Below are 17,229 nucleotides of genomic sequence, written 5' to 3' on the forward strand. Positions count from 1 at the left end.
GAGAAAGAAGAACAAAGCTGGAGTTATCACAATTCCAGATTTTAAGATATACTACAAAGCTACTGTAATCCAAACAGCATGGTACCAGCACAAAACAGACACACAGATCAATGGAACAGAATAGAGAGCCCAGAAATAAACCCATGCTTATGTGGTCAAGTAATCTATAACAAAGGAAGCAAGAATATACAGTGGGGAAAAGATAGCCTCTACAACAAATAGTGTTCAGGAAACCGGACAGCTACATGCAAAAGAATGAAAGTGGGCTACATTCTTACACCATACACAAAAATAAACTCAAAATAGGTTAAGAACCTAAATGTGAGACCTGAAACCATAAAACTCCTACAAGAAAACGTAGGCAGTAATCTCTTGAACATCAGCCTCAGCAATATTTTTCTAGATATGTCTCCTCAAGCAAGGGACATAAAAGCAAAAATAAACTATTGGGATTATGCCAAAATAAAAAGCTTTTGCACAGCAAAGGAAACCATCAACAAAATGAAAAGGTAACCTACTGAATGGGAGAAGACATTTGTAAGTGATATGTCCAATAAAGAGTTATTATCCAAAATGTATAAAGAACTTAAACAACACCCAAAAAATAATCAATTTAAAAATGGGCAGAGACCTAAACAGACATTTTTCCAAAGGAGACGTATAGATGAAAAAATACTCAACATTAACAATCATGAGGGAAATGCAAATCCAAACTACACTGAGATAGGATCTCACACCTGTCAGAATGGCTAGAATCAAACAGAAATAAGTGTTGGCAAAGATGTGGAGAAAAAGGAACCCTCATGCACTGTTGGTGGGAATGTAAACTGGTGCAGCCACTGTGGAAAACAATAAATATGGAAGTTCCTTAAAAAATTAAAAATAGAGGGGCGCCTGGGTGGCTCAGTCAGTTAAGTGTCCAACTTCAACTCAGGTCATGATCTCATGGTACATGAGTTCAAGCCAGCATTAGGCTCTCTGCTGTCAGCACTGAGTCCGCTTCAGATCCTCTACCCCCACCCTCTGTCCTTCCCCCACTCATGCGTGTGATCTCTCTCAAAAATAAATAAACATCAAAAATAAAAAATAAAAATAGAAATACTATATGATCCAGTAATTCCACTACTGGGTAGTTACCCAAAGAAAATGGTAAAAAGATATATGCACCCCCCCCCAAAAAAAAAGATATACACACCCGATGTTCCTTGCAGCATTATTTATAATATCCAAGATACAGAAATGACCAAAATATCCACTGATAGATGAATGGATAAAGAAGACGTGGTGTGTATATACATGTGGAATATAACAGAATATTACTTGGCCATAGAAAAGAATGAGATCTTGCCATATGCAACAACATGGATGGACCTAGAGGATATTATGCTAAGTGAAATAAGTAGAGAAAGACAAATACCATATGATTTCATTTATATGTGTAATTCAAAAAAAAAAAAAAAAAAAAAAACAACCCACAAAGAAATGAACAGCAGAATCAGACCCATAAATACACAGAACTGATGCATGCCAGAAGGGAAGCATGCTGGGGGATGGGCAAAATGGGTGAAGGAGAGCAGGGAATACAGACTTCGAGCTGTGGAATGATTCTTTTGATTCAAGGGAATGAAAGGTACAGCATAGGGAGTATACTCAATGGTATAGCGTTGCATGGTGACAGATGGTAGCTACATTTGTGGTCAGCACAGCATAAAGTATAGATCTGTCCAATCACTATGTTGCACAACTGAAACTAATGTAACATTGTATGTCAACTATACCTAAAAAAACAGATGTGAATAATCAAATGTTAAATTATGATTATACTCTGTAAAAATATCGATATCAAATTTCAAAAGTTTACCTCAAACATTTAAAAAATGTAGAACATACAACGAATAACTTTTACAGGACAAGGTCTCACTTACGTGAAATGCTTTATTTCTTTATAATGGCAGGCATAAGCTTCTGTTTTACTCTAGAGCTGACTAGATTCTTCAATTCTATAAAATTAACCATCAGGATTTTAAATGCACTCAATTCCAAGTGGCTTTAAGACAAATAAACATTTGCTTTACTTATCTGATCATCTGTCTTCCCCACTAGAAGGATGGGTATTTTTGTCTCTATTGCTTATTGGTATATCCACAACACCTAAAATAATTCTGGCACATACTGGTTATACTAATTTTTACTTTTGATTTATAATTCATGAAAAATAAAGGAGGATTAAAAGCAGATCTTGTAACACCAACCTGCAAAACTGGTATTAACCCTACAACACCTTTACTATTTAAGCCTCTACCTTTCCTCTAGCCTTTCACTGGGACCAAACTTCCTCAATTAAAAATCTATTCCTAATAAAACACAAATAAAATGATAACTAATGCTAATAGAACAGTAACAGAACTAATCATGGTGGAATTTCTAAAACATTAAATAAAAATGATTCATCTCTGCGAAAACAAAAACAAGTCTAGAATCCAGTGGACTTCAGCCTTTGTGTGTAGAGTTATTTTCCACAGCACTGTCCTGTCCCTTACGTCCCCTTACGTCCTATGCCTTTTCAAACCACCTTAGTTCCTATGAATAACTCAGAAACACAAGAAATCTTGGAAATACACTCCAACCTCTAATTTCTTTATAATAAGAAAACACACACAAATACTATTTACTGGCTACATTGACATTTAGGACAAGGAAATGGCAAACTAAGCAAAAACTAAATCGAGTTTATGATTAGGGATCCCCACTTCCAGGAGCCCATGTCCCTGGACAAATTCATCCAACAAACACTAAACTCGTACTATATGCCAGACACTGTCCCAAGTGCCAGGGATACCATTATAGGGAATCTTTGCTTCTTCAGAGCTCCTGGCTCCAAATATAACTCTACATATCCTAAAATAGCCTGTAAAGTTGGGCAAAGGATCACCATGTTAACTGAACTGGAACCCATTCTCCCTACTAGACCCTGGGAGCATTCCTAAAAATCCAGACATTTTTTTAGCTGCTGGTGTTAACAGCACAGAGAAAAATGGCAAGGGTTAGAAATAGAAGGATTCTTTCTTCAAATAAGGAAACTGAGGCCCAGAAGTGTAAAGATCACCTACCTTTTAAAATTCTTTATAAGCAACTATCCTTTTAAATCAAGACCTCCTTGAACAAATCTATTTTTCCAATGTTACCCTCTTCACCTGTATCTGCACTTTTTCCACCCCTCCCTTAGGCATTATTCTCCTACACAAGCTTCTTCTCTCAGCCACCAATACCAATTCCCTATTTCTGCTACCACACTTCTGTTCAAGTCTGCTCTTCCCAACTACTATCTAAATTCTCCAAATTCAATATGTTTTTTCCAAAGTCACCCTGTAGGGTCCCATGAAACTTGGCTTCTAGTCCCTCCCCTTTATTTGCAGGTTACCAGTGAAATGGTCTGGTCTTTTCCCAAGGCCCTAGTCTGCTTAAAACCTCTTTGGCTGGTCCGGACGGGGCGCCTGGGTGGCTCAGTCGGTTAAGCGTCCGACTTCGGCTCAGGTCATGATCTCGAGGTCTGTGAGTTTGAGCCCCTCGTCGGGCTCTGTGCTGACAGCTCAGAGCCTGGAGCTCGTTTCGGATTCTGTGTCTCCCTCTCTCTGACCCTCCCCCGTTCATGCTCTGTCTCTCTCTGTCTCAAAAATAAATAAACGTTAAAAAAAAATTAAAAAAAAAAAAACCTCTTTGGCTGGACACTTCTAACCATTCTGCTTCTGGTATCTTCTGCCTCTGTAACCTCCAGCCTCTCCAACTGTTTCCTCATCCCTAAACGTCAGCATTCCTTAGGATGTAGCTTGGGCCCTCTGTATCTCTACACAGATCTTTCCTATATACCCATCTGTGTGTGTCAGTGTCTTCAACCCTCATCTCTACAAAGAACTATCAGATGTAGGAAATCAGCTCAGACCTTCTTAGGAAGGTCCAATCATATTCCAAATATTTCAAACCTCTCCTTCACTGTTAAGCAATAGCTCCGGACTCAATATCTGCCAACTCACCATATACCATGTTTATCCCTTCCAAAACCATCTCCTTGTCCTGACTCCCCCATCTCTACTACAGATACCAAGCTACCTCTAGGGAGGGAGATAATATAATGGCCAACCCTGTGATTCTTGACTGAGCCCATCTGGCTTCTGGCTAGGCCACTTATTAGCAGTGTATCCTTGAGCAAGTTAACCTCTTTGAGCCTCAATATCCGTATTTGAAAAAAAGAAAAGAACCACAATACCTCTCTCACAGAACTACTGTGGCCATTAAACATACGGGAAGCTCCAAATAGAAGGCGAAACACATAAGAGGCACTCAATAAATATTAGCTACTAAATCTTCTATGGTTCACATTAACAGCAGTATTGTGAGCTTCACAACTAAGCCTACTTAGCTTCCACCACAGCTTAGTCTTGTTCTAGGCTCTGGACCTATTTCTTATCCTTAAACAGGAAATTTAAGTCACTCCAGTTCAGGACTTATCAACCTGGTTCTGATCTTCAAACTGAACTCTTTCCTTAACTACCAATCTACAACCTAGATCACCATTTTGGTTCTGGGTATTTAAGGACTACTCAGTCTTGTCCACTGCCCTGAGGGGCTCTGAGTCACCTAACTTCCTGATGGTTAACAGCTAGCTCTGAAATGCTAGCCCCACCACTGCAGCTGAACAACCTGTCGTCTTGGCATGCCTTTAGAACACCAGCCACCCACCATGCAGTATCAACATTTCACCTAACTGGACTTCTTCCCACTGCCTGGAGGTGAATGTCTCCCAAGAGAGCTTTCCTCTCCTGGTGGCCCCTCCTACTCAAGCCTCATCTCAGCACTAATCTCAAAGTCATTCAGGCCCAACACCTTAGGCCTCTTGGGTTCCTCCGTTTCCCCCATACCCAATCAAAGCTGCTAAAATCTTTCACACAATCCTCTGCACTCCCCTTTCCTTGTTTGGACATCTTTATCCTTTATCAGTCTCTGACTGCATTTCAACTGTGCTTCCAAAAAACAGCCAGATTAATCATCAGAAAAACATAGCTTTCATATGTGACTGCACCTCTTAAAAGCATTTGAGACTCTCCACTTCCCATAGGATAAAATCTACTGTCCTTTGATTATATTGTGAATTTTCCTACTTCTAAGCTTTTACTAACACTATTCCTTCTAAAATATCCTCTCTTCCCCTTCTCTGTTCACCCAAATTTTATTATTTCCTTCAAAGACATTTACCCAAACCCTATGTTCTCTGTGAAACCCTTTGTGATATCCCTTTGTGAGCAGAGGGGAAGCAGTGCAAATAATCTAAGACCAAGTCAAGTAAACAGACCAGTGTGACTTGGAATGGGGCGAGAGTGATTATTTTGGAAACAAGATCAGAGAAGTTATGGGAGGCCAGGTCCCATGGGGCCTTCTTGGCTATTATAAGGATGTTTTCTTTAAATATGAGCAAAATTGGGGTGCCTGGGTGGCTCAGTCGGTTAAGTATTTGTCTTTGGCTCAGGTCATGAACTCGTGGTTCATGCATCAGGCTCTGTGATGACAGCTCAGAGCCTGGAACCTGCATCAGATTCTGTGTCTTCCTCTCTCTCTCTGCCCCTTTCCCCCTCATGCTCTTTCTCTCAAAAATAAATTTAAATTTTTTTTAATTAAAAAAATATATATAAGCAAAATGGAGATCAACTGCAAGGTTTTAAGCATTTACTAGCAAAGATATAGAACTTGGATTTCAAAAAGATCATGCTACCTGTGGCAAAAAGAACAAGCCATACATAGACAGGAAAGTGAAGAAGCAAGGAAACTGATTAAGAGGCTATTATAGTATCTGGGTAAAAGAGTGTGATTAGAACCAGGGTGGTGGCAATCAGAAGTGGTCTGAATCCAGATATATATGCTGACTGATGAGGGATGTGAAAACAAGAAAGGAGTTAAGGATGACTCCAAGTTGTTAGCCTAAACAAGTGGAAGAACAGAGGTGTTACTGATATGAGGGAGAAGATGGTGGGAGGAGCAGGTTTTGAACGTGGTAAGTTTAAGACATATATTGGCCATTGAAGGGAAATGTTGAATTGGAAGATTATTACCTAAATCTGAAATTCAGGGGAAAGAGATACATTTGGGAACTCTCAGAATACAGATCAGGCGGGTTTCACAAAATACCTGTGATGTTAATCGTTCTGTAACTGCTCTGCCCCATAAAGTAGCCAAGAGCCACATACGATTTGAAATGCAGCTAGGATGACTGAAAAACTGAATTGTTAATTTTCACTGATTTGCATTTAAAAGCACATGTGGCTCATGGCTGCACAGTGAACAAAGCATATATAAATAATATTTAAAACAAAGGGACTGAATGAGAACCCTAATTGAGTAGGTAGAGATGTCCAAAGATTGGGTACTGGGCACACCAACGACACAGATCATTTGTGATAGAAAAAAATAAATAAATCAAAACAACCCAAATCTCCACAAACAACAGAACAGAAAAATAATTAGTGGCATAGTCACATAAGACTGCCATTCAGCAGTGAATGTATACATCTACATGGATCTCGAAACAATGTTAAATGAAAAAAAAAACTCAGAGAAGAAAATTTTCTATTAAGGTCAAATGCAGAAAAAACTAAAAAGTATACTGTTTAAGACTATATTCAGATTAATAAAGTATAAAGAAAATCAAGGGTATTATTATCTAAATACAGGATAACATCACCTCTCCAAGGGAGGGAAAAGGTTGCAACCAGGGAGGTGAGCAGAGAACTTCAAAGTTACTAGGTATGTTCTATTTCCTAAACTAGATGGTAGGTACACAGATGTTTATTTTGTTATTCTTCTTTATCCTATGTGGGGAATAAGCTTACCAATTCCCTGAGCCTGCACTGATGGATTAACAAGACACAAAGAATTAGAAAGCCATAGGATGTTCACACCCAAGTTTGGGTAAACAAGATCAGGTAAATAGGTATAGGTAAGGCGAGGCAAAGGTCCCAGTATAGAACAAAGGTATATGAGATAAACAAGATTACGTATTCAGGGCAGAAATGCTCCCCAACTTAGTATAGCAGAAAGCTTTCACAGGAAGGAAGGACCAAATTAGGTAAACAGGTAGATAGGGCTATAGACCACTGCGGGGCGAAGTTGCCCAGAGTGGAGGTAATTAGCAAAAGAAAAGTGCCTTGTTTACCCTGAGGGAGCAGGCTCTTTCTTGTCCCCTAGACCAGTTCAGGTAAACAGAGGTGGTGCCTCACATCTGCTGTAAACAACCTTCCCCCTGGCTGCCAGCTACCCAGCGCCAAGATTTTGTTTTCTTTAGCCCAAACCCCTAACACCACATATCTTCAAAACCTCCTTTCCCTCATGCCCATGAATTAATGTTCACAGTTTCATTGTCTCTTTGTGCACATTCATCACCGTGTTTGTAAGCCTTCTGATCCTAATAAAAACGGAGCAAGGACCCTTAATCTGGTTGTCTTCCCTCCAACATTGGCCATCTCTTGCATTTTTAATCCTGTGTACTGCTTTCCTGCGGGACAAAAAAGAATTCCAGACCCAGAGTCTACAACAATCCTATATACTCTTCCATGTATGATATTAATTAAAAGTAAAAAAATATATATAAGGTAGTACATGGCTAAGTGTCAAATAAATGTTTCAAAATCTTGAATAAATCATTAAGTTTAGAAAAAGGAAAGACAATGGTGTGACCTTAATAAGGTCTAAAAAAGAATGACGGAAAAGAAAGAAAAGAGAGGGGCGCGTGGGTGGCTCAGTTGGTTAAGTGTCCAGCTCTTGGACAGTGCTCTTGACAGTTGCAAAGCCTATTTGGAATATTCTCTCTCTCTCTCTCTCTCTCTCTCTTTCTCTCTCCACACCCCCCCCCAGCCTACCCCTCCCCCATGCACTGTCTCTCTCAAAATATATTAAAAAAAGAGAGAGAAAGAGAGAGAGAAGGCCATTCTAGAATTGAGAATGAACAGCTCATGTACAAGACACAGTAAATTGGTGGGTCTGACTAGAGAAGAGGAAATTTAGGTTGAAAAGTTAGGCTAGGGCCTGCCTATGAGATGCTTAAATGCTGGGTCAAGAAGTTTGGACTTGATCTTGAAATAGCGCAGAACGACTGGTGGTGTCCAAGCAAGACAATGGCATGGGGAAAGTGGTAGGTTAGAATGAATCAGATAAGGATCAACTGGTAGGGAGACAGGAGCCTGGAAAAAATCAGTTATAGAGCTATATGCACCCCTATGTTTATTTATTGCAGCAGTGATTACAACAGTCAAGATATGGAAGCAACCCAAGTATCCATCCACAGATGAAAGGATTAAGAAGACACACACACACACACACACACACACACACACACACACACACACACATATGTACATACAATGGAATATTACTCAGCCATAAAAAAAAGAATGAAATCCTGCCATATGCAAAAACAGATGGATCTAGAGGGTATAACACTAAATGAAATAAGAGAAAGACAAATACCATATGATTTCACTCATATGTGGAATTTAAGAAAACAAAGGAAAAAAAGGACAAAAAACCCGACTCTTAAATATAGAGAACTGGTGGTTGCCAGAGGGGAGGTTGAAGAGGTGAAATAGGTGAAGGGGATTAAAAGTACATTTATCATGATGAGCTCTGACTAATGTATAGAATTGTTGAATCACTATACTGTACAACTGAAATATAACCCTGTATGTTAACTATACTGGAATTAAAAAAATACGTATCTAGAATTTGTAGATGTGAGATGTCAGGGAAGATAGTCATGGCCTTAACTAGCATGGTGGTTGGAAGATTAAGTGTACTCCAAGAAACTTGAGGATGAAAGACTCAAAAGAGTTTGGTCTTCAGAACAGACAGTGAGAGAAAAATAGATGCAAAGACTACTCCAATTTTCAAGCTAAACTAAGAAAATGATTAACATCAGGGTGCCTGGGTGACTCAGTAAGTTGAGCAGTCAACTCTCAATTTTGGCTCGGGTCACAATCCCAGGGTCCTGAGATCCAGCCCCAAGTTGGGCTCCACGCTGAGTGTGAGACTGCTTAGGATTCTCATTCATTCATTCATTCTCTCTCTCTCTCTCTCTCTCTCTCTCTCTCCCCCCGCCCCACCCCGACTCATGCTCTCTCTCTAAAAAGAAATTAAAAAAAAAAGTTTTTAAATGATTAACCTCAATATTTGCAAAACTAGGGAAATCAACAGAGAAAACTGGTTTTCAAAAAAGACCATTCATTCATTCATATAATAAATATGTCAAGCAAAGTATGATACCTTCCCCTCAGGGAGCAGCTTGTGAGTGCCATTTTTTTTTTTTTTTTAAAGTTACACACTTTTTAATGGGCAAAGAGAAACTATACAGTTCTTTGGGAGTCATAAAAGCTTTTATAGCTTTTAATGGTACAAGAGTTTCTTAAGTCCCACTTTTATTATTTTTTTTTTTAAAGAGAGAGAAAGAGAGAGTGCACACAGGAGAGGAAGAGGAGGAGGGGAAGGGGGAAGGGAGAAAGGGGGAAAGGGGGAAAGGGGGAAAGGGGGAAAGGGGGAAAGGGGGAGAGGGGGAGAGGGGGAGAGGGGGAGAGGGGGAGAGGGAGAGAGGGAGGGGGAGAGAGAGAGAGAATCTTAAGCAGGCTCCATACTCTGCACAGAGTCCAACTCAGGGCTCGATTCCACAACGCTGGGATCATGACCCCAATGGAAATCAAGAGACAGAGGCCCAACTGACTGAGCCACCCAGATGCCTCTCTAAGTCCCACTTTTAAAAGAGTACTGTAATAAAAATATTGAGCTGCTTTTCAAAACGAATTGAAAGAGGCAATAGAAAACAAGAGTGGACATGTATAGTAAAAGGTCATAAGAAGTGGAATTATTTGACTGAAAGTTTCTTGAGGACAGAATTTATCACTGACTTGCTTTGCAAACCCCCCCCCCGCCCCCGCCCAGTGCTGAGCACACTGTAGTGAATGATCACTACAAAATAGATACTCAAATAATGCTAAAGGAAAAGAGAAGAGGGCTGGCTGACTCAAGAAAAACTTAGTAATGCCTACCAAGCCTCCAGAACCCAGCATACCTGAAGGATCTACCCCTATAAAAGGAAAATGCTTTAGCCTTGTCACCCTGACTGAAAGGTAGGTTGTTCATCTAGGGACCTCTTTAAGAGATCTAAAATACCAATATAAAAATAGAAAGGAGGGGGCGCCCAGGTGGTTCAGTCAAGCATCCGACTTTGGCTCGGGTCATGATCTCACTGCTCATGATCCTGCGGTTCGTGAGTTCGAGCCCCGCATCGGGCTCTGTGCTGACAGCTCAAAGCCTGGAGCTTGCTTCAGATTGTCTCCACCTCTCTGCCCCTCCCCTGTTCGCAGTCTGTCTCTCTCTCAAATATTAAAATAAAACATTAAAAAAAATTTTTAAAGAAAAATAGAAAGGAAATCAATTGTTTTAAAAAACATGTTGAGGGGCGCCTGGGTGGCGCAGTCGGTTAAGCGTCCGACTTCAGCCAGGTCACGATCTCGTGGTCCGTGAGTTCGAGCCCCGCATCGGGCTCTGGGCTGATGGCTCAGAGCCTGGAGCCTGTTTCCGATTCTGTGTCTCCCTCTCTCTCTGCCCCTCCCCTGTTCACGCTCTGTCTCTCTCTGTCCCAAAAATAAATAATAAATGTTGAAAAAAAAAATTAAAAAAAAATAAAAATTAAAAAATAAAAAAAAAAAAAACATGTTGAATTTCTGCTCCCCACACTACTTACTCCCTGGTAAGATTATCCCTAACCTTAAAGGCAGATAGACACAATGCAACATTTTACTGTCTATGGTTTGGGCTAATGCTAATTAAAGATACTCAAAGGCATCTTTTCCTTTTAGACCATTAAAAAACATTTTTCTGGTTAAAAGTAAAATAAAAGCCTGGGGGCACCTGGCTGGCTCAGACAGTAGAGCCTTCAACTCTTGATCTCAGAGTTCTGAGTTCAAGCCTCATGGTGGGCGGAGAGCTAGTTTGCTTGCTTACATACATACATACACACACAGAGGTTGTACCACTTAAAAAAAAAAAAAGAAAGTAAAAGCCAGGATCTTAATAGCTAGTCCCATATGGCACACTGTTACCTATGCCCACAGAACAGAGAAATGCAAAGTAGAGCAGCCTGCAAAGTGAGATGACCAATGTACAGGTGTTTCAAGTAGCTGCCAGGCACTGGCCTATTACCTCCAGGTTCCCCGAGATAATCACAACTCCAAGTTATCCAATATGGCTAAACAGGGGACAATGAGACTGCTTTTTAAATGAATTGATCTTATACAAATGCTTTCAGACCATCTCTTTCTCAAGAGGTTAGAACAGGGAATGAATGCCTCAACACTGGCAAAGGCAGTATAACATAACAGTTAAGAACTCAGGCTCTGGCACCAGACAGACATGGGTTAAATCCCATGTCTCTTGCAGTAAACAGCCCTGTAACCATCTCTGTTAATACATCTCCCTACTATGTACAGATTCGATTACCTTAAGATTTTGAATATGTGGCAGCTTCAGATGTTAGTACTTTCCTTCTTATAACTACACCCCAATCCCTTTGATTTTCCTGTATTTTCCTTACTAGTCTCAACTGCTAATTTTTACTGTAGAGCTGTCTAGATGTTGATCTCATTCATTATCTTTGAATCTCCTGAATTTCCTTCTCTGAGAACAACCTTATCTTGAAGCTCTGGCAGTTCAACCCATGCCCTGAATTTCATCAATGAAACTGAAGAGCAGTCGGAGAAAACCACAAAGAAAACTGGATTGTAAATAGAACATACAAACCTCTTTGTTGTATAAAACTTCAAATTGATGATTTCTTTAAAATCCCAAATTCTGGGTGCCCGGCTGGCTCAGCGGTAGAGCATGTGACCCCTGACTCAGGTTTGTGAGTTCAAGACCCACTGCTGGGTGTACAGATTAGTTTAAAATAAATCTTTAAGGGGCACTTGGGTGGCTCAGTCGGTTGAACATCTGACTCTTGATTTCTGCTCAGGTCATGATCCCAAGGTTGTGGGATTGAGCTCCACGTCGGGCTCTGTGTGGTGAGCATGGAGCCTGCTTAAGATTCTCTCTCTCCTCCCCTCCCCAGCTTACTCTCTAAAAAACAAAATACTTGGGGCGCCTGGGTGGCTCAGTTGGTTGGGCAGCCAACTTCGGCTCAGGTCATGATCTTGCGGTCCATGGGTTCGAGCCCCGCATCAGGCTCTGTGCTGACAGCTCAGAGCCTGGAGCCTGCTTCAGATTCTCTGCCCCCCACTCTCTCTCTGCCCCTCCCCCACTTGTGCTCTGTCTCACTCTCTCAAAAATAAATATTAAAAAAAAATTAAAAATAAAAATAAAGACAGGAACGCATCAAAAATGAATTCATTAAAAAATAATAATAATAAATAAAAAATAAAATACTTAAAAAAAATTTTTTTTAATCCCAAATTCTGTACACTGGAGAATATGGAGCTAAACATAGCCTATTAGCAACAAATTAGATACAGAAAAAAATCCTGACCTGAAGAAAGCCTGTGGAAGTACTCTGCCTCTGCTCACCACTCCCACTTCTTTCTCTAAACTCAGGGATCTAATTTATGCTTGTTGTAGTGGATTTTGCAAATAGTGGGGGAAAAGAGGAGGGAAAACAGGTTTCACAGATTTTTCATTTGCATCAGGCACCATTACTACCATCTTACTTCAGTAGGGAAAGACTAAGTCCCAACCAGTTTCTCTGCTTCAGGTCTCTCCACTCACTTACAGCCTGCACACAGCCACCAAACTAATTTCCTAAATTAGCAGTTTCATTAGATCACTCCCCACCTCAAAAACTCTTAGCGGCTCCCTAAACTATGCACTGAAAAAGCCCAACTAAAATTCAAAGCCCAGGCTAGCATTATCCCACTTTTATAATACAAGACTTGTCTCCTAATTGCCCCACAGAAATTCTCTAAGGCTCCAACTAGCCTAATCTGCTCACCGTCCATCCCCCACCCCCAACCCCTGCACGCCTAGGCTGATTACACCCACCACCGTCCACCCTACCCTCCACACTTTCTGCTTTTCCTTCAAAGGCCAGACCCCCTCCTCTATCTCTGCCCTGCACTATGCTCCCAAAGCACGCACTGTCCGTATTGCCCATCTTCTGACCCTAGCCAAACATATGCTTTTTAGCTGGCTATATATTCTCTTGGCATCTCAATCCGCTCAAACGAAGTCAAAGTTCCTTGGAAAGCAGACTACATACTTACACAGGTCTATCACAGTGCCTCGCACTTAGTAGGTCCTAGATATTTTTAAAAAAACAGAGGAGCTCAAATGATACATCTAAGTAGGGCAAGACAATACTGCCCATCTTTGCCGATTCCCCTCTGTTCACAGTAAAAGGGATTCAGCGTTCGCGACAGGGCTATGTATTTCTAGTATACACGGAGCAGCGAAGTGGAGAGAGCACGCCACCGGATGGCAAAAAAACACCCGCGTCCCCATCCTGGTTTTTGCCACAAGCCCTGCAATTGGGAAATCACACAATCTCTCTGGGCCTCGGTTGTCTCAGGTGTAAAACAATGGAGCTGTTTTGATGGATCCCTAGGTATCCTTCGGCTCCCGAATTCCCCGGGACTGGAAATCCAACACCCATCTACTCACTAAGGCGCAGGCAGGCAAACTTTTACGGTGCCCGACGCAGGCATTTCCATATAGTAGTGGAAACTCCGTTCTCATGGAAAAAAAGCAGGGCTGAGAGGAGGGTAAGAAGCGGTCTCCCTGGACTCGGATTCCTTTACCCCATGGCCAGGGGCAGTCTGACTCGGCTTCCTGCCTCTCACAGGCAGACTCCCCGGAGAGTGGCGCGGCACCGCACGGCTCCGGGAGCGGGCCGGGGTGACTCCGTCCGCGCCCCGCGCCCCCCGCACTTGTGACACACGCCCCGTGACCCCGGGTCACAGCCCCCGTCCGCCCTCACCCGCCCCAGGGGCGCCCTCCTCTCCCGGCAAGGCCCCTCTCTCCCGCCCGGCCGGCCGCCCTTCCGGGCCCCGGAGCGGCCTCTGCGCGGGCGTCCGGGCCCCAGGCCGGCGGGACTGGCGGCGTGAGGGGCGGCGGCGGCGGCTTTAAGTGCTGAATCACCACTTTGCAACCCGAGCTCCAAACCACCGTGACCCGCGGGCCCCGGGGGCCCGGTCGCTCCGCTCCGCTTACCCACAGAGGCGCTCCGGGGGCGGCAGGCGGGCGCCGACGACAGAGCGGAAGGTGCTGGGCCGCGCGGAGTGCAGCAGCCACGCTAACCGGTACCGCATACCCCAGCGCAGCCGCCGGGAGCACCGCGGACGCTTCCTTCTGGCGCCGGGAGCCGGCCCTGCCCACTGCGCATGCTCAGTCCGCCGCGCCGCGCCGCTTCCCGGGAGCCGCCGAGCGGCCGGCGCTCCGGGTTTTGCCTGGAACCCGGCAGGGCGGGGGCGGCGGTGGGGACGGCAGGCGTCCCCGGCCCGAGCCAGCGGGCGGGACGGAGTCTGGGAGGGGAGCTGCGGGAGCCCGGCAACCAGGCTTTCCCAGGCCGGGGGTGTCCCGGCTGGGTCACACAGGGACGAGATGGGAGGGCGGCGAGGTGTATCTGGCTTAAGTGTTTGTAAGGGGCAGGGTCTCACGAGTACCGTGGGAGCACAACGAGCCATGTTTGCGGAGTCGCCCCCATTGGCTTTCGCCCTGGGCAGTGCAGGTGTTAGAAAGAAGCCCGCGGACCAGGCGGCGCGCGGCCCGCGGGCTCCCTCTAGAGCGCGATGCGGACCCTCAGGGGGAGTTAGCAGCTCCTCCAAGAGCCAGGGGCAGATGGGACCCGCAACAGCGAAAAAAGGTTTCCGTGGCCTTTCAAATCCGGAGTAGAAACTCCTACTCTGCATTACTGCTGTATTAACACAACACTACACGTATATATGGTAGTACTACCATTGCCAGTGTACTTTAGTCATTATTTATAACACAAGACTTTTTTCCCTGATGGCTTTACGGAGCTGTGCATCCAAGAACAATCTAATAGTTGTTATGGATCTGACTTTCCATTACATTTCCATTTTACAAGGGTCTTTAAGGCAGAGTGCAATTAGGGATAGTGACTCCCAAGCTTAAGTACCTTTAGGTCTCTGATGTGGCAGATGGAAGTCTGCTGCCAAAAACAGTGCTTTCAATCCTATTATTGTTTCAAATGGGAATTCGGGAGGAGGTTCCCTTAATTAAGCGGATGCTTCGTTAAGGAGGTACAGGGATCTTTTTTTAAATCGTTTCAGCTAAAGGCAAACGTTGGATGGATGGAAACTGAGGTATCAGAGATGAGGAAGTGCAAAATAGGGTAAAATTCCACAATATTACATTCTAGCCTCACCCCACCTGTATTAGTGTCCTGTGGCTGCGATAACAAATTATCACAAAGTCAGTGGCTTAAAACAACAGAAATGTATTCTCTCACAGTCTGCAGGCCAGAAGTCCAAAATCAAGATATTGTCAGGACTGCACTCCCTACAAAGGATATTAGGGGAGAATCCATTCTTTGCCTCTTCCAGCTTCTTGTGGATGCCAGTTTCCTTGACTTATGGCCACATCACTTTAATCTCTGCTTCCATCTTCACATTGCTTTCTCCTCTGTGTGTCTTTTCTTCTGTCTTTTATAAGGACACTTGTCTTTGGATTTAGGGCACAATCATGTAATCCAGGATTATCTCATCTCATCCCTAACTTGATTACATCTGCAAAGATACTTTTTTTCCATATAATGTAACACAGGTTCCTGGGATGAAGACATGGACACATATTTTGGGGGCCACCACTCAACTGAGTACCCCACCTTTCCAGCTTCTACCCCCGTCCTCTACTAACTGCAATTCACACTGCTGTCACAGCTAATTAATGCTTACAACAATACTAACTTGTCAGTTGTCTGGCAACTTCCAAGCCCAGTTGAAATAGTGTTGCCTTTACAAAACTTTCCCTCATTTCCATTCCTCACATACCCTATTGTAAGTAACCACTCTGATCTGAGCTGCCACAGTAGATCACCTCTCTCTAAAGGCACTTATTTGAATTTTAACTTTCCACGCTTGTAAGAAGTAGACTTGGAATGATGTCTTAGCCATTTTTGTATCTCACCTGGCAGCCAGCATAGTGCTTAGTTAACACTCGTCAATTGCATGTTTCCTGAATCTGATTAAGCCTCTAGATATAACTACCTTTCATAGGAAATACAGGGAATAGACATGTTAAATCACACCATAAGGATACTATCAGCAAAATTTAGAATGTTTGGAACACTACAGGAAAAATGACCTGAATTGCAAAATAAGAAAGGAGAAACCTATGAATTAAAGGGGACTTAGAATTGACAAGTTATGATAAACTGTTTATTAACTTTTATATGAAAATGAAAAGGGTCAGGAAGACCCAAGCTAATGGAAGAAGAATCTGGAACACTTACAGTAGCAAGTATTAAGAGTTATTATTAAGCTATAGTAATTGACATGACAATGGCACAAGGGCAAATAGGCCATGGAAAACTATTTGGTAGTATCTATTAAAGCTGCACATATGCATATGCTATGATCTAGCAATTCAACTTCTAGCTATATAGGCAACAGAAATGTGAACATGCATCCATAAAAATACATGTTCTAGAATGTTCACAGTAGCACAATCAATAATAGTCCCAAACTGGAAACAGTCCAAATGCCCATCAACAGTAAAATGCACAGGAAAAATAAATTGGGGAATAATCACACAATGGAATACTATACAGCAATGAAAGTGAACAAACAAAAACTAAAAATATGGCTGAATCTCACAAACATGGTGAAAGAAGACAGATCCAAAAGAGCATTTACTATATAAGTCCATTTATATAAAATTGAAAATCAGGCAAAACTAATCCACAGTATAGTACTAGAAGTCAGGCTAGTGGTTAGGGAGAATAAAGGGGGCTTCTCAAGTATGTTTCTAAGTGGGTATATTCAGTTTTTGAAAATAAATTGAGCTGTATACATATGATGTATTCACTATTCTGTTTGTAGCACTTCAAAAAAACCTTCAAAAGATAATACTTAAATGTTTTTATTTTTATGTTTTTTATTGTTTGAATTTTAAAAATATAATTTATTGTCAAATTGGCTAACATGCAGTGTGTACAGTGTGCTCTTGGTTTTGGGGGTAGATTCCCAT

The 17,229-nt window shown here is 42.5% G+C and overlaps 1 protein-coding gene across 3 annotated transcripts in view; it reads right to left on the bottom strand.

Annotated features, from left to right (window-relative positions):
* The window catches only part of IDE (insulin degrading enzyme), a 111,694-nt gene extending 97,288 nt beyond the window's left edge, over nucleotides 1-14,406 (bottom strand). Inside the window, exon 1 of one of the 3 annotated variants that reach the window (XM_023240740.2) lies at nucleotides 14,230-14,406. In XM_023240740.2, the coding sequence (XP_023096508.1) occupies nucleotides 14,230-14,327 (98 nt within the window). In that variant the 5' untranslated portion in view covers nucleotides 14,328-14,406. Of the gene's footprint in view, nucleotides 1-13,680; nucleotides 13,920-14,229 lie in introns of those variants that run through there. The other 2 variants (XM_023240739.2, XM_023240741.2) reach the window with 2 other exon arrangements.
* Nucleotides 14,407-17,229: the final 2,823 nt, after the last annotated feature.

Source organism: Felis catus, chromosome D2 (assembly GCF_018350175.1).
Source record: "Felis catus isolate Fca126 chromosome D2, F.catus_Fca126_mat1.0, whole genome shotgun sequence".
Classification (NCBI taxonomy): domain Eukaryota; kingdom Metazoa; phylum Chordata; class Mammalia; order Carnivora; family Felidae; genus Felis; species Felis catus.